Source organism: Plecotus auritus (genome assembly GCF_963455305.1).
Source record: "Plecotus auritus genome assembly, chromosome: 9".
NCBI classification, from domain to species: Eukaryota; Metazoa; Chordata; class Mammalia; order Chiroptera; family Vespertilionidae; genus Plecotus; species Plecotus auritus.
In genome coordinates, this window is record NC_137783.1 from 111,583,085 (window position 1) to 111,607,536 (window position 24,452).

Here is a 24,452-nt window from a genome sequence, read left to right on the forward strand (position 1 = left end):
AGAGGGAATATGCTAATTGACCATCACTTCGTCACAAAGATGGCTGCACCCACAGCTGAGGCCAAGTTCTTATAAGGAGCCTTAATGAGCAATCAGCAGAGACCTGAGCCCGTGGGGCTTGACAGGGGACCTCAGGCCATGTCCTCCACCTGGAAGGGCTTGACAGGGGATCTCAGGCAGCACCCCCACCCGGCAGGGCTTGACAGGGGACCTCAGGCCACGCCCCACACCTGGCGGGGCTTGACGGGGGACTTCAAGGCATGCCCCCCACCCCGTTCTGGGCTGGGGGACCTGAGGCCATGCCTCCCATCCTGGCGCCAGGCCAAGGGACCTGAGGCTAAGTCCCCTGCCTGGTGGGGCTTGACAAGGGTGGGACTGGCTGGGTCTGGATCTAGCCCAATGGGAGGGGGGGTGGCCGGGTCTGGGTCTCCCGCTATTTTGAGGCACATGTGGGTGGGTGGGGACTTGACTCTGGGTCCCATGGTGCACCCCAGACTCTGACAGGAGGAAGGTTTTCATATACATTTTACTAATTTTCTTTCATCTCTGACACTTCTATTATAGAAAAGGGCAAATAGCAATATTAAATTATTTCCTCTAATTAATACCCTTTTAATGTGCATGAATTTCGTGCACCAGGCCACTAGTGGAAAAAATATCCTCAGGTGAGGATTAACAGCAAAGAAAAAATGTTGTAGCATGTATTAGTACTTTATTCTTTTTTCATAGTCAAATAATATTCCATTAATGAATATGCCACATTATTTATCCATTCATCAATCGAGGGACAGTAGGGTTGTTTCTACTTTTGGCTATTATGAATAATGCTGCTATGAATGTTTGTGTACAAGTTTTTGTGTGGACATAATGTTTTCATTTGGGGCGTTTTCATCTGGGAGTAGAATTGCTGGGTCATATGGTAAGTCTGTGGTTAACCTTTTGAGGAACTGCCAGACTGTTTTCCAAAGTGGCTGCACCATTTTACATTCCCACCAGCCATGTATGAGGAATCCAGTTTCTCTGCATCCTTACCAGTACCTGTTATTGCCTTTTTTACTTTAGCCATCCTAATGGATGTGAAGTGGTATATTGTGGTTTTGAATTGCATTTCCCTGTTGGCTAATGATGTTGGGCTTCTTTTTGTGTTTTTTTGGCCATTTGTATTTTCCAAAAATATCTTTGGAAAAATACCTACTCAGATCCTGTGTGCATTTCTTAATTGGGTTTATCATTGGATCTTATTAGGTCGGTGATACTACTTATTTTGCTGGTGAGGAAACAAGGTCTCATAGATGTTAAAGATTTTGATCAGAGTCACACAGTTGGTGAGTTTTGCTTCCCAGGCTAACTGACTGTGACCTCTCTGCTCTTTCTAATAACAGTGTGCTGCCCACTGAGGATTCACTGTAGGATCACCACAGTCCTCTTTTGGGAGCCTCAACCAGCAGGAGGGGAGGAATTGAAAGTCTATATTGAGAAATTAACAGGGACCAGGAATGAGAGGTTTCTGAAAGTCAAACAGAAGAATGTGGATATTATGGGTTCCAGGACAGGAGAGATATGTTAATTTGAAAATTGCCATTTCCTAGGTGCCAATTATTTCCTGTTCCCCTCACTATACTCCATTGTTTCTAATTTTCATAGCAACCCAATTAATAGATACTAATGTCCTGATTTTACCAATAAGAAAGTTGAGGCCCAGAGGGATGGAGTAATTTTCCAGAGTCATCAGGATTAGAATCCATGTCTCTTTGACTTGAAATTCTGAATTCTTTCCTTTCAGGGATACTTTATAAAAGAAAGATTATTTTATACTATTTGTAGTGTTTACGTGCTCTTGAGGGTAGAGCCCATTCTCTATCCCCATGGCCCAGCCTATACAAAGTACTTAATAAAATGTTTAGTGGATGAATGAGGAAACAGACTACAGTGTATTGTGTAGAAGGACCTAATTCCAACTGGGATTTTTGGAGGGAGATGAGCTAATAAGTGAGATATTGGAGGTCTCGTCGCAAGGCTTGGTGTCCTGGGAGCTTGGGTCTACCTTTGTAAACATGGGGCTTGGGAAGAATGTTCTGGTGCCCAGACATCCTTTGCTTTCTTAGAGCAGGATCAGGCAGGTTTGGCCAGTATTACATCTTTTTAGTGTTTTTCACAGAACATTAGAGTGGGAAGGACCCTCAGGAGATCATCTGCCCCAGTGCTTCTCAGAGACTTCTTGGGGGAACAACACAATGGGCTTTTTAAAATGTATATTCCCAGGCGCTGCCTGCTGAATCCAAATTGTTGAAGTGGGGGCCCAAGATTCAGTGTTTTGTTACAAGTTACCCAGGTGTTGTTGTTGTTTTAATATATTTTTATGGATTTTAGAGAGGATGGGAGAGGGAGAGGGAGATAGAAACATCAATGAGAGAGAATCATTAATTGACTGCCTCCTTCATTCCCCACACTGGGGATTGAGCCCACTACCTGGGCATGTGCTCTGACCGGGAATTGAACCATGACCTTCTGGTTCATAGGTCAATGCTCAACCCCTGAGCCACATCGGCCAGGTCCCACAAAAGTTTGAGAAACACTAATGTAGAAAAACTCCATTTTAAAAATAGGGAATCACAGAGGTATTGGGACACATATCAAGTTAGTGAAAGCCATTTTTAAACCCAGTTCTCTTGTCTTCTGGTTTATTGTTCTCGTTGTTCCCCATGTTGCTTAATTCGTTAACAAAAACAACTGTGTGCCCATAGCTTTCTGGATAGAGTCCAAACCCCTCTCAGGATCAGGCCTCTGCCTACCTGGGCAGCCTCATCTCTGCCTACTGCTCCACCCACCTTCACTCAGCATTCCAGGCTCACCGAAGGACTTCCAGTTTCTTGAATGAATGAACAGGCAATATAGTCTTTAACCTCTGGCCTTTGCAAATGATACTTCCTGTCCTAGAATGCCCTTCTTCCCCTCACCACCTGTCAAGCTCCCCTTCATCCTTAGAACAGTTCCCCTGGGAGATTCCTCCCCAAGCCACATGACATGTGCGCCATCTGTACTGCCATCAGACTCTCTGCATGCATGCCTCTCATAGCACTTTCTGTATTGCGGTGCCAGGGGTGGTGTGCCTATGGGCAGGTAGATGAATGAAGTCTCAAGCTGCATGAAAAAATGAAGTGATGCTGTATGAAGTACATGCAAAAATTGTACTAGTTACTGTCATCCATGAGGAGCCTAGGGGAGTTTTGTTCTAATTGGGGAGTCAGAACAGAAGGGAAAATTTTTTTGTATTTAATAAATTTTTATTGTTCAGATTATTACAGTTGTTCCTCTTTTTTCCCCCCATAGCTTCCCTCCACCCGGTTCCCACCCCACCCTCTGCCCTTACTCCCCATCACTGTCCTCATCCATAGGTGTACGATTTTTCCAGTCTCTTCCCGCACCCCCAGTACCCCTTTCCCCCCAAGAATTGTCAGTCCACTCCCTTTCTATGCCCCTGATTCTATTATATTCACCAGTTTATTCTGTTCATCAGATTTTTTATTCACTTGATTTTTAGATTCATTTGTGATCGATATGTATTTGTTGTTCATAATTTTTATCTTTAACTTTTTCTTCTTCTTCCTCTTCTTAAAGAATAGCCTTTAGCATTTCATATAATACTGGTTTGGCGGTGATGAACTCCTTTAGCTTTTTCTTATCTGTGAAGCTCTTTTTTTTTAAATATTTTTTTTATTGTTTAAAGTATTACATATATTAGTACATATATCTCCTTTTATTTTTCCTCATTGACCTTCCCCCAGCCTCCCCTACCCCGTCACATGCCCTCATTCCACCCCCAAGTGTCTTGTGAAGCTCTTTATCTGACCTTCAATTCTGAATGATAGCCTTGCTGCATAGAGTAATCTTGGTTGTAGGTTCTTGCTATTCATCACTTTGAATATTTCTTGCCACTCCCTTCTGGCCTGCATAGTTTCTGTTGAGAAATCAGCTGACAATCGTATGGGTACTCCCTTGTAGGTAAGTGTTTTTCTCTTGCTGCTTTTAATATTCTCTCTTTGTCTTTTGCTTTTGGCATTTTAATTATGATGTATCTTGGTGTGGTCCTCTTTGGATTCCTTTTGTTTGGGGTTCTGTGCACTTCCTGGACTTGTAAGTCTATTTCTTTCACCAGGTAGGGGAAGTTTTCTGTCATTATTTTTTCAAATAGGTTTTCAATATCTTGCTCTCTTTCTTCTACTGGCACCCCCATAATTCGGATGTTGGTAATACTTGAAGTTGTCCCAGAAGCTCCTTACACTATCTTCATATTTTTGGATTCCTTTTTCTTTTTGCTTTTCCGGTTGGGTGTTTTTTGCTTCTTTGTATTTCAACTCTTTGACTTGATTCTTGCGATCCTCTAGTCTGCTGTTGGATCTCTGTATATTATTCTTTATTTCAGTCAGTGTATGCTTAATTTCTAGTTGGTCCTTTTTCATATCCTCGAGGATCTCACTAAATTTATCGGCGGTTTCTAGAAGGTTCTTGAATAACCTTATAACCGTGGTTTTGAACTCTATATCCTGTCGTTTGCTTTCCTCCATTTCTGTCATTTGTGACCTGTTTCTTTGTCTCCACATTTTGGCTGCTTCCCTGTGTTGATAGCGTGGCTTTGTGTGCTAGGTGTCCTATAGGGCCCAGTGGCTCAGCCTCCCTAGTAACCTGAAGTGGACACTCTTGGTGTACCCCATTTGTGGGTTGTGTGCACAGTCTTGTTGTAGTTAAGCCTTGATTGTTGTTAGTATCACTGGGAGGAATTGACCTCCAGGCCAATTGGCTTTGAGGATCAGTTGTATCTATGATGGGAGAACTTCTGTGCTGGAGACACCCTTATGAGGCAAGACTTGCTTCAGTGGGGCTTTGGTGCTCACTGACTTTGCCCCCTGAGTGTGTCCCTTATGGATCTGAGGAGTTGTAATCTGGATGGTCCCACTCTGACCACTGGGTACACTGGCTCTTGGATCTCCAAGGAGGTGCAAATTTAGCCTCTGCCTGAGGCCAGCCAGCAGGAGCTATGGAGAGATCTGCAGATTCCTCTTCTTTGTTTGGGGTTTGGAGGTACCCAGATGAGGCCCATCTGTGAAGCAATGCAAGCTGCTGTGGGGCCTTGGGCCTTCTTTTGGAAGTTCTGGGGCTCTCTGACCCAGCTGCAGTTTGTTAGGTAATTTTAGATTTCAAAGGGCCAGGCCATTCATATGCAAAAGCCTCTGCACACAGCTGGGGTGGGGCGGGGTCTCAGGGTATCAACAGGGTGGAGCAAACAGCAGTGGCTGACCGGCAGCCCTGCTCTAAGAGGCCCCCGGGTCTCAGTGTCCCGTGGTAATTGCTGCAAGCACCTCTGAGAGAAAGCCGCCCTCGTGTTCCGGCCCAATGCTAGACAGTCCAGTTTCCCCCTGTATGAGTCTGGGTCCCTAGAGTCTCGCCCAGAACTGGAGTTCAGAGCAGTCAGGAGTTAGTGTCTCCCTACCGATTGAAAAAGACAGCCATGTCCTCAGTTGCCAGCCCCTTTCCGCTTGCGCACCTTCGTACTCCACACTTTACTTACGCACCTCCTCTGAGTCTCAGTGTGCTTTTCTCTTTCCTTCTAGTTGTAGAATTTCCACTCAGCCAGCCTTCCTGTGGTTCTGGATGATGTCTGTTTTGTCTTTTAGTTGTAGTTTTGAAGTGGTTGTGCGAGGCAGCAAGTTCAGGTGTTTACCTATGCCGCCATCTTGGTTTTTCTCCAGAAGGGAAAATTTTAACACAATAAAATATTACAAGAGATGTTGTAAGACAATATATAATTAACTGGTAGATGAGTACACATAATTGACATGACAGTTATCCAGGGCAGAGCTGGGAGGAGAGGACTTCCTGGAAGAGGAGGCCTTGAATTGGGCCTTAAATAACAGGTAGAATTTGGAGAGGAAAGTGGACTGTCTAGGCCTTGCACTCTCCAAGGATGGTCTCATGGTGACCCAACACAGGGAATCTCCCTCTTGCCCTATCCTCTGACTGCTGACAAATGCAACAGGCAGAGCTGACAGTGCCCACAGAGGTTGAGGAAGCAGCCTGCAATGCGGGCAGTAGGATGACCATCTCTCAGATTGTAGTGAGGATTTAATGTGGTTGTAGATACAAAACACCTTGTAGATACTCCAGACTCAAGAATTTAGCTTAGTCCCTGAGCTTCAAGCCAGCTTAGGTGACCCTGGGTTATGTGAGGTTTGACCTTATGGACATTGCAGAAACTATGCAGTATAGAGGACGGAGCCAGGCAGGCTTGAGGTCTAGTCCTAGTTCACCACCCACTAGCAGTGCAAGTTTGACAGGCTGCCTAACTTCTTTACCTCTATCTCTTGTTCAACAGAGAATAGAACTTGACCCATCTGCCCTAGATTGTCATGAGGGTAGGGAATGATTGCACTGTAGTACTCACTAAACTGTAAAATGCTGCACAAATGTAAGGGGTTATTCTTGAGTTTGTCATATTAGTTGTAGAGGTTTCCTCTCAAAGAGACGTGCTCACATCTTTAAAGACAGGGCACTGTTGGATCCATGACATTAGATTGCACAGCTCCTGGGAGTAGCGGGTAGAGGCTGAGCTGAGGGAATGAGACTTGTATCTAGGGTTGCCTTTCCTCTGCACAAGGCAGCAGTAAGTAATAAAGGTTTTGTTATCTGGAGACCACCCATATTGCCTCATACACGTTTTTTCAAAATTTCCCCCAATAGACTTAGCATTGTGAGGACAGGAGCCATGTCTGAGTCATCTCTGTGTCCCTAGTTTCTAACCCAAGGGAGAAAGCAGCATTATTAAATGTTTTGGTAATGCTTTTTAAGCCTATCATCACATTTGATTCTCATAATATTTAAATATTTAGTGTTCCTCAAATTATTGCTTATCATGCCCATTGTACAGATAGAAGAACTTCGTAAAAGGCAGAACTAAGAGTCAGGAGTCCGTGACTCCTTTACCTTAAATCACTGTTTCTCATCGTGGGAGGTAGTGGGTTTTGTTGGTTGGTTGGTTGGTTTTGGTTTTAGGTTGTTTCTTCTTGGGGGAGGAGGTGCAGTTTCAGCAGTGCTTAGGAATGGCCAGGGCTGCATGAAGGGCTTCAGGTACTACTTTCACTTCCGCTGACTCTTGGCACTGCTGAGGCCTGCAGAGTATCTCTCAGGCACATACTTGCCATGGCACCCAGGCATAGACTTTGCAACATCAAAAAGTCAGAGATGAGAGCAGAAGGATAACAAAGTGATGCTTTGTCACTCTCCCTGTGGCCTGCGGGGGTGCAACCTCCACTGAAGAGACAGGAATGGCTGGCTTGGAGGGGAAGCAGGAGCCTAAGTCCATCTTCCCAGTGCTGGAGATAGGCTAGTAGATGTCTTTGTTGGGAAGGGCATGGTTCACTGGCTGAGGACCACCTGTAAACATGGGGCCACAAAATACCACCGTAGTGGCCAGCTGGTGAGCCAGTTTTGAATGAGTCACTTTAGCTTCCGTGGATTTGCATACTTTTCTTCAGTGAAGGGGGTAAGTGCTGTACCTATTTCTCCCCACAACTTTACACCTTTGAAAGAAAAAAATATGAAATCTAATGAGCTGGGGACTTCAGCAAGATGATGTGGGACAAATTGGGGGAGAGAGGTTATTGTTGATAAGAGCATGAAATGGGCCTTGCTCAACCACCAGCTGTTGTGGCACCCTTCTCAACTTTAGTTCCTTACTTGTAAAATGGGAAGAGTAAACTTACACCTCACAGATTATTCTGAAATAAATAAGTGAAAATATTTTAATGTATTACTCAGTTCCAAAGAGTGTTCTGTGGAACACTAGCACTGCAGGATTTTAATAAGGGTTAGGTGGAGAGAGGCTGTTAAACCAGGAACTGCCGAGTGACACCGAATTAAACAGATGGTTCTTAACTAAGAACTGTGCCTTTCTGAGGGGAATGGTGTGTGCAGGATTCCCCAAATGGACCTCTTTCACAGAGAGAATACACTTTGGAAGCATAAGACTAGACAGTAAGGATAATAGCTGACATTTACTGAGAGGTACTGTATGCCAGGGACTGCTCCAAGACCCTTTACTCATAGTGTCTCATTTAATCCTTAAGTATCCCTGAGAGGGTACTGTTATCATCTCCATTTACAGATAAAGAAACTTGGCACAGAGAGGGTAGGTAGTTATCCAATATTACACAGTCAGCAAATTCAGGACTGAGATCCAAACATAGGTGGTCTGGCTCCAGAGCTCACCTATTTAACAGCCACACACTAGTGCCTCCACTAAATACTTGCTGGCTGACATTATTATCATCCCCAAAACAAGGTTATATCAGAACTTATTTATGAATTATGTATTTACTAGAGGCCCAGTGCATGAAATTCATCCACGGTGGGGAGGGGGTGTCCCTCAGCCCAGCCTCCACCCTCTCCAATCTGGGACCCCTTGAGGGATGTCCGACCACCCGTTTAGGCCCAGTCCCAGGACTGCTGGCTCCCAACCGCTCGCCTGCCTCTGCCTGATTGCCCCTAACCACTTCTGCCTGCCAGCCTGATCACCCCCTAACAACTCTACTGCCAACCTGATCGACGCCTAACTGCTCCCCTGCCGGCCTTATTGCCCCTAACTGCCCTCCCCTGCTGGCATGGTCCCCCCCAACTGCCCTCCCCTGCAGGCCTGGCCCCCCCAACTGCCCTCCCCTGCAGGCCTGGTAGCCCCCAACTGCCCTCCTCTGCTGCCCTGGTCCCCCCCGAACTGCCCTCCCCTGCAGGCCTGGTCCCTCCACAACTGCTCTCCCCTGCAGGCCTGGTCCCCCCAACTGCACTCCCCTGCTGTCCTGGTCCGCCTCAACTGCCCTCCTCTGCTGGCTCGGTCATCACTAAATGCACTCCCCTGCAGGCCTGGGTCCCCCCCAACTGCCCTTCCCTGCAGGCCTGGGTCCCCCCCAAATGTCCTCCCCTGCAAGCCTGGTCCTCCCAAACTGCCCTCCCCTGTAGTCCTGGTTCCCCCCAACTGCCCTCCCTTGCTGGCCTGGTCTTCCCCAACTGCCCTCCTCTGCTGGCCTGGTCACACCAACTGCCCACAACTGCCCTCCCCTGACAGACATCTTGTGGCAGCCATCTTGTGTCCACATGGGGGCAGCCATTTTTGGCCACATGGGGGCGGCCATCTTATGTCTTGGTGTGATGGTCAATTTGCATATTACTCTTCTATTAGATAGGATTTGCTAGTTCAACCAATATTTACCAAGCACGTATTTATGACCAGATACCATACTGGGCACTGGGGACACAGCTGTGAAGACGGTCACACTTCTTGTTTTCCTGAGCTTTTTGCCTATTGGAGAACGTAGTCAAGAAAACAGGTGATTGCAATAAAATGTAATAAATACTTAATCGGAAGATGTCTAAGGTTCTGGGTAGCTCTTAGGAGCAGTAACTACCTCGAACTTGGGAAGAATCACTAGAAGAACTGATTTCTAATCAGAGGCCTAAAAATGAATTGGAGTTAGCCAACTGAAGGCATGGAAGAGGGGAAGATGTTCCAGGCAGTGGAATGGTAATTGCAAAAGCTCTGAGGCAAAAAAAAAAAAAAAAAAAAAAAAAAGGCATTAGAAAGGGATGGGGAGAAATGAGACCTCAGAGGTGAGCAGGGATCCTCCTATGATTTCTTAATAGGCTATGATATCAGCACTTTGGTGACATTTGTCTCTGAACTGAATAATACAGCAATGTTTCCTAAATTCCTCCGCTTTTTATGGTAAGCACCCTAGGTATGGCTCTATAATTGCACTTGTGAAACATATTATATAATTTGTTCAATGGTATGATTCTTGCATTAGACTCTTTTATTCATTAGTATATCTCCAGCAGCTACCACCATGCATTGGTGCTCATTAAGTGTTGTTTGTTGAATGAATGGTGTGTTTTCTTTGTAAAATGGATTACACCCTTCCTGCTTTCTTGAGCCAACTATCACTTTTCTTCAGGTTCATTACTGTATCCAGCAGTTAATGTCCAATGGGCAATTCAGTGGTGCCCTTAGGGGTTTTTGAGGTGCAGTATTCTGTGGATTCCTTTTTAGCTTTTTATTGTGCTGTACTTTTCCCTCACTGCCTGGCCCGCACTTGATTGTAATCAGTCTGCTTTGATTATGAAGCCTCCTCCCCAGCCTTATTGTTTTCTTCTCCTAATCTGCAGTGAGCTGGAAACAAGATGATTTACCATTATTTGATAAGACTGTTTGCCACTAAGAGTTGGTAATCTCTGAGTTAGGTCTCTAAAGGGCTCTCTTATGAGAAAAATGCATATGGGACTTGTGTGTTAGCTACTCAGAGGCCTTCTTCCTGTCCTCTCTACCCCAGGAAAGGTTAGATCACACTCCAGGTGTGGAGAGGAGGAGGTTATCAGTCTGGAGAGCCTTTGCCTGGTGCAGAATTGCTGATTCACTATTGATTCCATGGGCCTCAAGAAAGTGTGGTCTATTCTCAGCTACATACTCCACCAACTTCATTTTGGCCAAACATTTGAAATACTCCCATCTAAGCTAGCTACAGACCTCAGGCAGTTCCCTCTTAAGGCAAGTTCTGCAGAAAGTATAGTGCACCTTCACCTGAGGAGGAAAAGGAGGGAGAATAAGAGTCAAGGCGGCCCTAACCGGTTTGGCTCAGTGGATAGAGCATCAGCCTGTGGACTGAAGGGTCCCAGGTTCAATTCTGGTCAAGGGCATGTACCTTGGTTGCAGGCACAACCCCAGTAAGGGGTGTGCAGGAGGCAGCTTATCAATGTTTCTCTCTCATCGATGTTTCTAACTCTCTATCCCTTTTCCTTCCTCTCTGTAAAAAATCAATAAAATATATTTAAAAAAAAAAACAAAAAGAGTCAAGGCTGGGACCAGACATCTAGGCTCTGAGCTCCTTTCTTTGGGATCTAATTTGCTCATTTTCAAAATTAGGATGACAGCATGATACGAAGGAGAGAAAGAATAAAGACTCAGATTAGACCTGGGTTCTAATCATCACTCAACCATGTACAAGGGTGGGCAAAAGTAGGTTTATAATTGCAAGTACACAAAACACAGATTTTATTCTTATACTATTATTTATTAATTATTATATTATTTATTTGTATTATAACTCTAGGCCTACTTTTGCTCACCTCTATACTAGCTGTGTGACCTCCGTTTCAGTTTCTTCATCTATAAAATGAGAATGATAATACCCACTATATAAGGTAGTTATGAGAATTAAATAGATTGTGTGAAGCTACCATGCCAGGCACAGAGTAGAAAAAGGTCAGTAAATGAGATCTGTTAGTATTAGGAGAAGGCATGACATGGCTTTTTGAACTTTAAATAGGAAGGGAGGGAAAAATGCATGGACACTATTCTAATACCACTTACTTGGAAAAGAATGGTTTAGGAATTGTCTGATGCTTTTAACTACGTAGACAAGGTTACCTCTTGGTTGAATTACACCCCCTCTCCCAGTGGGGGGTGAGAGGAGCCTACCCCTTGCAGGCCCTGTGCTCTGGGCTAGAGAAGGGGGTTCAGGTAGGTAGGACCCAAATTCCACTCCCACTGAACTCAGTTCCGGAGGGAACATAACAGTTACTCTGATAATTGGGGCAGAAAGAAACCCCATCACCTAAGTATCATAGTTGTTATGTGGGGTCTCAGGTCCCAAGGAAGGACCTCAGAAGTGAGGTAACCTTCCAATTTATTGTCCAGGCTGGTACTGTCCAGGACAACAGGCATAAACCAGGTTTGTCCTGAATGTGTGTGATCACCCAACCCATAGGGTCCTATAAAAGTGACAGAAATGGTTTTAGGTTATTTAATATGAAATTGGGGAGGGAGAGTCATGAATACTAGCACTAGAGTGAGCCTAGGATTTTTGGTGGTTTGATCACATGAAATGCTTTTTAATCTTACCTTTAAAAACACGTTCACAGTGCATTTATTAAGAGTAAAAAAGCATATTACAAAATTGCAATGTAGTAAATTCCAGTTCTATAGGATATATATGCATACATGGATATATGGATATATACCAAAATATTAAGTGCAGTTTTTCTTCTTTTTTTTTTTAATAAATCTTTATTGTTCAAATTATTACAGGTGTTCCTCTTTTTTTCCCCCATAGCTCCCCTCCACCTGATTCCCCACCCCACCCCATGCCCTTACCCCCCCTCCACTGTCTTCATCCATAGGTGTAAGTTTTTTGTCCAGTCTCTTCCCGCACCCCTCACACCCCCTCCCCCCTGAGAATTGTCAGTCCACTCCCTTTCTATGTCCCTGATTCTATTATATTCACCAGTCCATTCTGTTCTTCAGATTTTTTATTCACTTGATTTTTAGATTCACTTGTTGGTAGGTATGTATTTGATGTCATTTTGTTGTTCATAATTTTTATCTTTACTTTTTTCTTCTTCTTCCTCTTCTTAAAGAACACCCTTCAGCATTTCATGTAATCCTGGTTTGGTGGTGATGAACTCCTTTAGCTTTTTCTTGTCTGTGAAGCTCTTTATCTGACCTTCAACTCTGAATGATAGCTTTGCTGGGTAGAGTAATCTTGGTTGTAGGTTCTTGCTGTTCATCACTTTGAATATTTCTTGCCACTCCCTTCTGGCCTGCATAGTTTCTGCCAAGAAATCAGCTGACAGTCGTATGGGTGCTCCCTTGTAGGTAACTAACCGTTTTTCTCTTGCTGCTTTCAAGATTCTCTCTTTGTCTTTTGCCCTTGGAATTTTAATTATGATGTGTCTTGGTATGGTCCTCTTTGGATTCCTCTTGTACGGGGTTCTGTGTGCTTCCTGAACTTGTAAGTCTATTTCTTTCACCAGGTAGGGAAAGTTTTCTGTCATTATTTCTTCTAATAGGCTTTCAATATTTTGCTCTTTCTCTTCTTCTGGCACCCCAAAAATTTGGATGTTGGTACGCTTAAAGTTGTCCCAGAGGCTCCTTACGCTATCTTCATATTTTTGGATTTTTTCTTTTTGTTTTTCTGGTTGGGTGTTTTTTGTTTCCTCATATTTCAGATCTTTGGTTTGATTCTTGGGGTACGTTGATCTACAGCTGAGTTTCTGTATATTCTTTATTTCAAATAGTGTATGCTTAATTTCTGACTGGTCCTTTTCCATTTTTTTGGCATTCTCATTAAGGTCCTTGAAGGTCTCACTAAGCTCCTCAGAGGTCTCATTAAGTTTCTCGGCAGTTTTTAGAAGATTCTTGAGTAACCTTATAAATGTGGTTCTGAACTCTATGTCGTCCATTAGTTTGCTTTCCTCCATTTCTCTCATTCGTGACATGTTTCTTTGTCTTCGCATTTTGCTGCTTCCTTGTGTTGATGGAGTGGCTTTGTGTGGTAGGTGACCTATAGGGGCCAGTAGCTCAGCTTCCCCAATCACCTGAGGTGGACGCTCTTGGTACACCCCTTTGTGGGCTGAGTGCAAAGTCTTGGTGTAGTTAAGCCTTGATTGCTGTTGGTACACTGGGAGGAATTGACCTCCAGGCCAATTGGCTGTGAGGACCTGCTGTGTCTATAATGAAAGAACTGCTGCGCTGGAGACATGCTTATGGTGCAGGACTTGTTTCAGTGGGGCTTTGGTGCTCACTGAGTCTGCCTCTTGAATGTGTCACTTATGGATGTGAGGAGTTGAAATCTGGTGTCTCACACTGACCACTAGGTACACTGGCTTCTGGATCTTCAATGGGGTGCAGGTCAGCTACTGTCTGAGGCCACCCAGCAGGCACTACAGCGAGAACTACAGTTTTCTCCTCTTTGCTTGGGGTTTGGAGGTTTTGGAGCTGTCTGACCCGGGCTGCAAGTTTGCTAGGTTAAGCTGCGATAGGGCAGGCCATTCATATGCTAAAGCCGCTGCTTGGTGCTTGGGTGGGTTCCTAGATTGTGCAGGGCGGGGTCTCAGGGCGTGACTAGGCTAGGGTGTGGCAAACAGCGATGGCTGCCAGTAAGCCGGCTCTGCGTGTCCCCATGTCCCTCGCCCCAGCACAATAAACAATTGTTCCTGTGTGCAGCCCTGCAAGCAAGCCTCCCTCACTTTCCGACCCCACGGCAGACAGTCCAGCTTCTCCCCGTAGGGGTTTGGGTCCCCCGAGTCTCCCCAGAAACGAGTTAGGAGTAATCGGGAGCTTATCTCCCTTTGGGTTGAAAACAGCAGCGCTCCCAGTCACCCGTCACCAGCCCTATTCGCGCGTCTCCGTACCTCAGCTTTTCAGCGCTTGTGCACCCCTCAATGCTGTTTGCTCTTTCCTTCTAGTTGTAGAACTTCCACTCAGCCAGCTTTCCCGTGGTTCTGGGTGATAGACGTTTTGTCTTTTAGTTGTAGTTTTGAAATTGTTGTGCGAGGCAGCAGTTTAGGTGTTTGCCTACGCCGCCATCTTGGATCTCCTCAAGTGCAGTTTTTCAAGTTGCAGAAATATTGATCCCTTCTTTGTATTTTTCTGTAGTTTCAAAGTCTTAATGGCTTTTATAAATTATAAAAGGTCATCACAAAATAATATTAAACACTCACTAGGTTGTAAACATTTTCAGAGCAGAGGGATATGTTACTGTTCTGCAAAGAACAGCCTCTGTCTCCTGCCCCACTGGTCCCCTCTCTTACCCCAGCCTTTTTTCTTCACCTGGATGGCTCCTCTTCACCCTTCAAGATTCTGGACATCTGAGATCCTCTCTTCATTCCCAAATTGAGCTAATTTTCCCTCTGGCTTTCTTTATCATCCTGTTATACTTCTAACATAGTATTTGTCTCAAATAATATGATAAACATGTGTTTGTTCTCTGTCTCCTCCTTCAGATTAGGTCAGAGACCATGTCTGATTCACTCTGTGTCCCCAAATGAATCCTACTACATAATAGATGTCAGTAAATGTTTGTGGAACTAACTGACCTCTGCTTTACCTTCTCTTGCCTGGCACAGATTGCCAGGCACATAGTAGGTATCATTGTATGTTTAGCAAGTAGGTAAATGGGTGAGTAAATTAAAATGCCAAAAGAAAGATGGTAAAATTGGTGGCTCAGAGCATTTGTTGCTAATAGAAGGGTTTGTGTTACTATTCCCCCCCCCCCCAGTCCTGGTCACCCGAGAGGATGACTTCAACAACCGGCTGAACAACCGCGCCAGCTTCAAGGGCTGCACAGCCCTGCACTATGCTGTCCTTGCCGACGACTACCGCACAGTCAAGGAGCTGCTGGATGGAGGTAAGAGCATGGATGAATGGGGTGGGGGTTGGCAGAGAGAGAAACTTGACAACCTCTCACTCTGGAAATACCATGCTCCCCCATAGCCCTGTTACCCTCCCAGGGCTGGAACTGCTTTGAGGGTGGCGGTACTTAATGAGAGGGGCAGTGTGCACATGTGATTTGACCTCGTGTGGGTGTAACATCTTTTGCCTACCTGTGTTTTGTACCAGACCATCCTGCCTTTCTGCACATGCTCTGAGAGTCTTGTTCATTACAATCCCTAAAAGTGTCCTTTCTTCTCCACTATGACCTCTAGTGCAGGGCTAATAGAACAAAGGGGAGGACCTTCACATTCCTATTAACCCAGGTCTGAAAGACATCCTCCTTGATTCCACCCCCACCCAAGTCTAAACTCATACTTGTCACAATCTGACATTGTTCTTAAGTTTTCAGTAGTCTTCTCTCTAATTTGACTCTGAGCTCCCTGAAGTCAGCAAACTCATTCCCAGCACCTAGCACAGTACCCTGCACACAGCCAGCACTCAATAACCATTTACTGAATGATTGAATACCCTCCCTTGAGAGAGCATGATTTAAATTGAGGGACAGTATGTGCAATCCCCAGATTCAGGCTGGTCTGCTCCTTCCAAGTCTGGTGCAGAGTTATCTTCCATCCTGCCTGATACCTCCCAAGCAGTCACTTTTCATACTACTTTCTTTTATCCCACTACAGTCTCTTTTCATGATAGGGAGCAGTGCATCTTGCCAGGATGTGTGGTGCCCAGGCCCCTGAGTATGGCACATGACTGCCCTCAGTGCCACTTTGTGGGGCTAGAGACCATCTTTGGGGCTAGACACCCACCTTAGGGCCTGCTTGTCAGGGATTATTTTTCATAGAACTTACGAGCTTCAAGGGTCCTCAGAGGTCATCGGGGCTACCCACTCTCCTCCTGGTACAAACCTTTCCAATAGTTGGCTGGCTGGCAGTTCTTTGGATTTTGTCAAGGACTGAGAGAACTCTATTTCTTCCCTGGGAGTCCATTCCATTTTAGGTATCCATTTAGTTCATTTCTTCTTTGACTGCTTGAAATATCTTTAAATGAGCTGTGATTTTCTTCTCTGTAACTTATGCCAACTGTTCTCTTCAGCCCAATCACTTTTTCAAAATTCAGTCTTCAAAGACAGTTCTTTTCATCCCAGAGACTTTGCCCTGCTGGCCCAACACCCCCAAACCCAACCACACTGGCTTAATACCCAGGCCTGGCCCAAACCCCCAGCCTACAAGGGACCTGCCCCAGGATGTGCCTTGGTCTGGGGCATATACATTGTGGTAACAGTGCCTGGGATGATTGAAGCTTTTGAGCAAAAACTTACTGCTCTCAGAAGCAGACTTAGAAAACATCCCCAAGCAGGATGCTACTCACTTTGTCCTTTGGAAAGCTCTCTGGCGAGACATTTGTAGCTAAGAATTGGAGCATTCACCGTGGGGCTTCTCTCTGCCATGCTTTAAAATCAATCAATACCCCCAGCCATTGTCCAGTGGTTTACATTTCCTGCTTCCCTTCAGCCCCCAAACAGACAGGGATTCACTCTAAAAAGAGACCCTCTCTCCAGCTTTCCAGATCGAACACCTTTGAAATGAAGAGGCATGGGTCTTTTATGAAGTGTTCCCCCTTCCCCCCAGGCCAAGGCTGGCCCTTTGAATCATTTCAGGGGCATGGTTCCTGCCTGTTGACTTGGAACAGATGCCCGTTGCCCCCACTTTTACAGTTTGCCCACCTGCCTTTTTACCCAGCTTCCATTTACACCCCCTGCCCTAGCCTCCCAGCCTCAAGGGCCAAAACCATTAACCCACTTATTTCTCTTTTCCTGATCTGAACAAGTGGCCGTCACTCAGGGCTACAGGCCTGCCAACTTATGACCTCCCTCCCCCCTTGACCTCTCTTGGTTAGCCTGTGTGTGTGACCAGCCAACTGAGAGGCGGGATTCTACCCCCTTGTCTTGGGGGCTGTTGCCAATAAAATTTCCAAAATCTTCTGACCTCAGTTGACCTTCTCCAAGGGTTTCAGGGAAAGCAGAAGAGCTTCCTTCCTGACCATCCACTTTTCTTAACCTATATTTATCACGGACTTTGCTGCAGCAAATGAGAGGAAAGTGCTTTCTGTGAGATCAAGGGGCCAGCCTGTGTTTACCAAGCCTACCCAGAACCCTTGTCCTTGAAATTGCTTAGTCCACAGGGATTTAGGGTCCTTGGATCTTAGAGAGTTAGAGCTGGAGGGGCAGCTTTTCTTGACCAACTCTGACTTAGCAGTACTCATGAGAGAGCTGGGAGGAGGTCCAGTCAGCAGTGTGATAATGGGGGAAGTTCTCTGACCCCTTTGGAGGCCATGTAGAGTAATAGAAAGGATGTTTTCAGAGTCAGGCCAACCTGGGTTTGAATCACAGCTCCCCCACCCTACTACGGGTATTGCCTTGGACATGTTGCCTTAACTCTCTAAGCCTCCGTTTTCTTGTCTGTAAGATAACACCTGAGAAGTATGATAGTGATAGCATGAAGGTTAGTGATAACAACTGTAAAAGCCTCTGCTCCATGCTCCATCCTATATAATAAAAGGCTAATATGCAAATCGACCAAACAGCCGAATGGCCGGTCGCTATGACACGGACTGACCACCAGGAGGCAAACGCTCAACGCAGGAGCTGCCCCCTCGTGGTCAGTGCGCTCGCACGTGGGGAGCTCCACTCAGCCAGAAGCCCTGAGCTGGCTTTCGGTTGGCTAGTGCAGCGGCGGTGGTGGGAGCTGGTGATGGGAGCCTCTCCCACCTCCGCGGCAGCGCTAAGGATGCCTGACTGCCGTGGGGAGTGGGCCTAAGCCGTCAGTTGGACATCCCCTGAGGGCTCCTGGACTGTGAGAGGGTGTCATGCACTGGGCCTCTAGTGATTGTATAAAAAAAATTAGACTGGCCTGACCAGTGTGGTTCAGTGGTTGAACATTAACCTATGAATCAGGAGGTCACAGTTCAATTTCCAGTCAGGCACATGCCCAGATTGCAGGCTCAATCCCCAGTAAGGGATATGCAGGAGGCAGCTGATCAATGATTCTCTCTCATCACTGATGTTTCTATCCCTCTCTCTCTCTCTCTCCCTTCCTCTCTGAAATCAATAAAAATACATTTAATTAAAAAGAAAGAAAAAATCAGACTGTCACCCTGGCAGCTATGATACCTTTCTCCTTCTTGAAGCCTGTAATCCTACCTGAAAGCTTCTTTTTTTTTTTTTTTAATATATTGATTTTTTACAGAGAGGAAGGGAGAGGGATAGAGAGCTAGAAACATCGATGAGAGAGAAACATCGATCAGCTGTCTCCTGCACACCTCCCACTGGGGATGTGCCCGCAACCAAGGTACATGCCCTTGACCGGAATCGAACCCGGGACCCTTCAGTCCACAGGCTGACGCTCTATCCACTGAGCCAAACCGGTTTCGGCCCTGAAAGCTTCTTAATTCTGTTTCTGCCCACAACCTCCCTCCCCACCCCCTACCTAAACCACCTTCATGTTTCCTCTCTTCTCATCTAGAGCCTCTTGACTCTTCAGGGCCTCCCTCTGTCAGGAAGCCTCTTCTGGTGGTCTGTCCACTCTGAGAGCACCACCTCTGAATCTTAGTGTTGGGCTGGGCGCTTAGCACTTCATCTTCAGAAGGCCCCTAATATAATGAAAAGAACACAGCTTGGAAGTCAGACTCACCTGGGCTTCAACTCAGCACTGTAATGTGACTCTGGGTAAGCCAGTGGCCATCTCTGAGACCATGTACCTCAGGGCATCCTAAGATGGATCAAGCAAACTGTCCCTGACCGTGAGAGACTGAGACTGGTGGAGGAGACAGATACAGAAACAGCCAGTGACACTGGAGAGATACTCTGGCAGGGGGGCTGGACAAGGGCTCTGGGGCATGGAGGAGGAAATACCTGCTCCTGCCTGGTGGGCAGGGAGGTAGAGTCAGTTACAGAAAGCTTCCCAGAGGAGGGGATGCTTAGTTTTATCTGGAAGTGTAATGGGAGGTTGCCAGATGATTTTTATAGAAGGGTTCTGAATTCACTAGTGCCAGTTTTCTACCCCCAACCTCCACAGAAAAGTGGGTGCACAGGCCCCTTCGGTTTTTAGCTCTGAAGATGCTGCTTCTGTTTGTGTTGCTGGCTTAGAGCAGGAAGGCTGTGCTTTAGCACTTGACTGCCAGGTACAAGAAAATGTTGGAGGGGAGGCGGGAGGGAGAGAAGAAGAGGCAGGATGGTTGGGAAGGTAGGGAGGAACTCATCCTAATAATTCCAGAGCTGTTAAGGTGCATGGGACCCCACTGCCAGATCCATCTTCCTAAAACATATCCCTAATCATGACAACCTTTCTGACCAGGGTTCCCCCAAAGAATTGAACTATAAAGCATCCATTGTATACAAGGAATTAACTTTTCTCCCAGGCATTGAGATGGTACTACTTATGTATCATTCTTGGGAGAATTGAGAAAATCATTACTCAAATAGATTGTCATATGTAGTTCAAAGGAGAAATCCCAGTTGAGTAAGGCTGCAGGGAAAGAGCATGAACTGTGGAGTCAGGGTCTGAATACCAGCCCTACCTCTTCATAGCTTTGTGGTCCTGGTCAAGCCAGGGCCGCTTTGAGGTTCTCTTTCTTCATCTGGAAATGGAGTGATACCACCTACCTTCTAAGGTTTTGTCAGGATTAGGACACGTATAGGTTCTACAGAGTAGGAATTTTATATGAAGTATCTGTTATTAACTTCAAAACACTCAGTGTTCACTTGTTTAAGAAAGAAAAAGCGAAAGAGAAAGAAAGAGAGAAAGAAGAAAAGAAAGAATAAAGCCCATCCTAACTTTTTAACCTGGTTTTAGAGTTGTCCTAGTCTGACCCTCACCTAACCTTTTTCCCTACTGCTGCCCTAATACTCCTGCCACACCGTAATGTCAATTCAGTGTTCCCACCTCAGTGCCTTTACTCTCCCAGGTCCGTCTGCCTCTCATTTCCCTTTAAGACTGTTTCTCAGCCTGGTGAAGTTTTTTTTTTTTCTGCCAGTCAGTCCCCAGCTCTAATTCCACTTCGGAAGTCTTCCCTGTTCCATGGGATTTGGGTCTAGTCCCCCCTACTGGACTGAGGTAGATTGAGGGCCATGACTGTCTTTTTGACTCTATATCCTTTGCCACAATGCCCTGCACATAGCTTAGTACATGTCTGGATACACTGATACATCTCTGTAGCCACTGGAGTTTTAGTTATCACTGGAAATGTGGTATCTTTGCTTCCCAGCCCTGCTTTTTAAGAGCTTCACCTCTTTGCTGCTAGATTCCTTTTCTTTATAGTCACATTGACGCTGCCTTTTCAGTCATCAGTGCTCATCACCTCAGAAACACTTAAGATTTATGAAACCTAATAGCACTTTTCCCAGGGCTTTCCTTATCTTCTTTCCTGCCTACTTTTCATGGCTCTTCCTTGCCCCCCTTCCTTGCACATGGCTCAATTGTCAGTGTTAACCAGTCATCATCAAATGAGTCCTTAAATTCCCCATCATCCCTGCCTGGGGCAAAGGTCCTTTCCAGTGCTGACATCTCCTTTAACAGCCTGTTAGTTTGTTGTCCGGCTGCAAACTTAGAATTCCATTTCTTGTTCCACTTCAATGTCTGTCCATCTGGCTGCACTGCCAGATGTTGAGGGAATCAGCTTGCCTCCGGCTGTCCTCTGTGAGAACTTCAATCTCTGATTCTTGCCAGTAGTGCAGAAGTGGGGAATGAGCACTGGGCTGAAAATACAAAGTTCTGACTTTGCTACCAATAAATCTTTTTTCTTTTTGGAAAATCCTTTCTCTTCATCAGTCAAATAGAGAAGTTGAAGTAGCTGATTCCAAGAACGCCTTCCAGCTCCAGCATCCTTTATAGCCCCTGGGCAAGGCTTTTCATTCATTTTTCAAATACTTACTGACCATCTTTCCTGTCATAGGCCCCACCCTAGGCACCAGGGAAATAAAGATTATCCAGACATGGTCTTTGCCCTTAAGGAACTCATAGTTCAGTGAGGAAATCAGACATTTTAACAAAGAATTGCTATCTGGTGTGTTAATGGAGATGTATAGAAGGTACTGAGGGATCACAAAGAAATCCCTTTTAAATCTTTGGGGAGGGGAGGGAACATGATGTAGGAGATGGTATTTACACTAGGACCTAAAGGATGATTGTGAGTTTACCAAGAGATAGAAAGGCAGAGGGAACAGCATGCTCAGAGGTATGGAGTATGAAGCAGCACACTTTATTCAACACATTACAGGCAGTTCAGAAGAGCTAGGTTATAAGGGTCAGAAAGCAAGAATGGAAAGCAAGAGCCAATAATGAAGGTCTATAACAAGCTCAGCAAAGGAAATTGGACTTAATCCTACAGTGGGAGCCATTAAGATTAAGGAAGGCGCCCTGACCGGTTTGGCTCGGTGGATAGAGCGTTGGCCTGCGGACTGAAAGGTCCCAGGTTCGATTCCGGTCAAGGGCATGTACCTTGGTTGCGGGCACATCCCCAGTAGGGGGTGTGCAGGAGGCAGCTGATCGATGTTTCTCTCTCATCGATGTTTCTAACTCTCTATCCCTCTCCCTTCCTCTCTGTAAAAAATCAATAAAATATATTTAAAAAAAAAAAGATTAAGGAAGGCTTTGAAGTCTCAAAATTGTTGATCACTATTTGAATAATTAATAAATTATGGAATGTTCATACATGGAATAAAAAATTGAGTGAATGAGAGAACAAACAAACTCTTGCTCTGTACAGCATGGATGAATCTCACAAACCTGATGTTCTGGACACAAGCTAGACATGGAAACCTGACTGCACCTAAATGTAAAGTTCAAAATAGACAAAACTAACTAGTGGTGTAAGAAGTCACGGTAGTGACTTGGAAGGGTTTCTAGGGTGCTGTAATGTTCTGTTTCTTTATCTAGGTGCTGGTTATGCAGGTGTATCCACCTTGTGAAAATTCATTGAGCTGTCACCTTACGTATATTTTGTACTTTTCTGTATATATGTTATACTTGAAAGAAAATAGAAAAAAATGGGTTAGAAGGGGCATGATTGGAGAAAGGGAAAATACTTAACTTAAAGCTGTTATAATTGTTTAAATGAGGCCTAAAACAAGACAGTGGGAAAGGAGAGAAAAGTTATGGTCTCAGAAAGATTTAAGTATAGAATCAGTAGGGTCAGATGGTGAGAGAGAAGGAGTAGTCAAGAAGAGATCCAGGTTCTGGATTGAATGTCTGAGTAGATGGTATGTGCCTGTACTGAGGTAAGGAGTGTTGGGAGGAGGTATGGGTGGAATGAAGGTACAGGGAAATGACCAGTTCTGTTTTGAACATTCTTTTCCTCCCTCCCTCTTTTAGTTTCCATGGTCTAGCATTCTAACTACTCCCTTGCTTCTTTCTCTTTCCTTTCTACCCACCTGATGAAATACTTACCCTAGTTAAACTCGTTTTCTTTTTTACTTCATGTCTGTATCTGAAAAGCTGAATATTGCTGGAGAAAGAAAATCACACAACCATACTAACTAAACTCACTTTGCATTTATGTCCATGAGTCTCAGCACTGCCAACCACAGCACTACACTTTTTGAGTAAGATCACTCTCTTATTCTGGACCAAGACAGTTTAATACCTTCTCTCTCCTCAAATCTCCAGCATTCTCCTTCCCCAACTCCCAAGCTAATATCACCTCATGCTTCATAGAGAAAAAGATTGCAATCAGAAGGGAACGACCTCACCTTCCCACCATCACCTCCACCTGCCTACCTGCATTTATACTTCTGTATTCTGCCTTTCTCCTCCACAGCGGAGAAAGTTCCTAAGAACAACCCTGCATTTGGGCTTGAGCTCCTATTTCCTGGCTTCTCAAGGACTTTGCTCCTCCAGTTAGCCCCCATCTCTCCTCATTATCTATTCTCTCCTCTCTGCTGGCTCATTCCCTTCTGCATAAAACATGCCTCAATATCACTCATCTTAAATAACAAAGTAAGTTAAAAACTTCCTTTGAATCTATATGCACTTCCAGCTGCTACCTCATTTCTGCATCCCTTTATGGTAAAAGTCTTCAAAAAGAATGATTAGCCACTTAATCCACTTCCCCAGCTCCTGTTCTTTCCTCAGTCTCATTGTAAACATGGCCAAAATATACTTCTGTTTTCCCCCCAAAATTGACATCTCCCAAGTCTTCTCCACATCTGTACTGGTAAATGATACTATCATCTACCCAGTTTTTCAGCCCACAGGTCTTGAGTCATCCGTGAATTCTCTTTTTCCCTTACACTCCCAATCAAGTACTCAGTAAGTCTTGTCAGTTGTACCTCTAACGTACATGTTGAACCCATGTCCATCTTGGCATTTCCATTGCCCTAACTCACGCAGTTCAGGATGACAATCCAGTTCTCCTGGATGATCACCACAGCCTCCTGGCTAGTCTCATCATCTCCACACTTGTCTCCCATCCTCCAAATAACAGCCAGAGGGATCTTTTTAAAACATAAATGCTGTCATTCTCCTACTTAAAACCTTCTGTTAGCTTCCCAATGAAACTAAAATGAAATCCATACTCCTTACAAGAGCCTACCAAGCTCTTCATAACCTAGATCCTGCCTGTCTCTGCAACCTCACCTCTTGCCACTCTTCCCCGTGTCCTCCATTCTCCAGTAACACTGTCCTTCTCTTGTCCCTCAGACACACTGAGCTCCTTCCCATCTGAGGGCCTTTGTACCTACCTCTCCCATCGGTGGGAACACTCCCCGTTGGGAATTTGGGTTTCAACTCAAATGTCCCCTTCTCAGTGAGGTCTTTCCTGACCACCCTAATAAAATTACCTCCCCCAGTCAAATTTATATCATGTTACCCTATTTATCTTCTTCATGGTACTGTTCAGTCCCTAAAATTATCATGTTTATTTGTTTACATGTTTATCATCTATCTCTCCCCTACTAGGATGTAAGCCTGTGATCACAGAGACCTTGTCTCTTCATTTTATTGCTGTATTTTTTGTTTTGTTTTGTTTTAATATATTTTTATTGATTTCAGAGAAAGGAAGAGAGAAGAAGAGAGATAGAAACATCAATAATGAAAGAGAATCATTGATTGGCTGCCTCCTGCACGCCCCCTTTTGCTGATTGAGCCCGCAACCCAGGAATGTGCCCTTGATTGGAATCGAACCCGGGACCCCT

At 45.1% G+C, this 24,452-nt stretch overlaps 1 protein-coding gene across 11 annotated transcripts in view; it reads left to right on the forward strand.

Moving 5' to 3' along the window:
- The window catches only part of CLPB (ClpB family mitochondrial disaggregase), a 177,428-nt gene that overhangs the window by 75,232 nt on the left and 77,744 nt on the right, over positions 1–24,452 (forward strand). For 8 of the 11 annotated variants that reach the window (XR_013961662.1, XM_080688674.1, XM_080688678.1 and 5 more), the window contains one exon: positions 15,099–15,227. The exons of the other annotated variants lie outside the window; for them this stretch is intronic. Coding sequence is in view for 7 of the 8 variants with exons in the window: in XM_080688674.1 (XP_080544800.1) it covers positions 15,099–15,227 (129 nt within the window). In the remaining variant the exon portion in view is untranslated. The remainder of the gene's footprint in view (positions 1–15,098; positions 15,228–24,452) is intronic. 11 annotated transcript variants of the gene reach the window in all.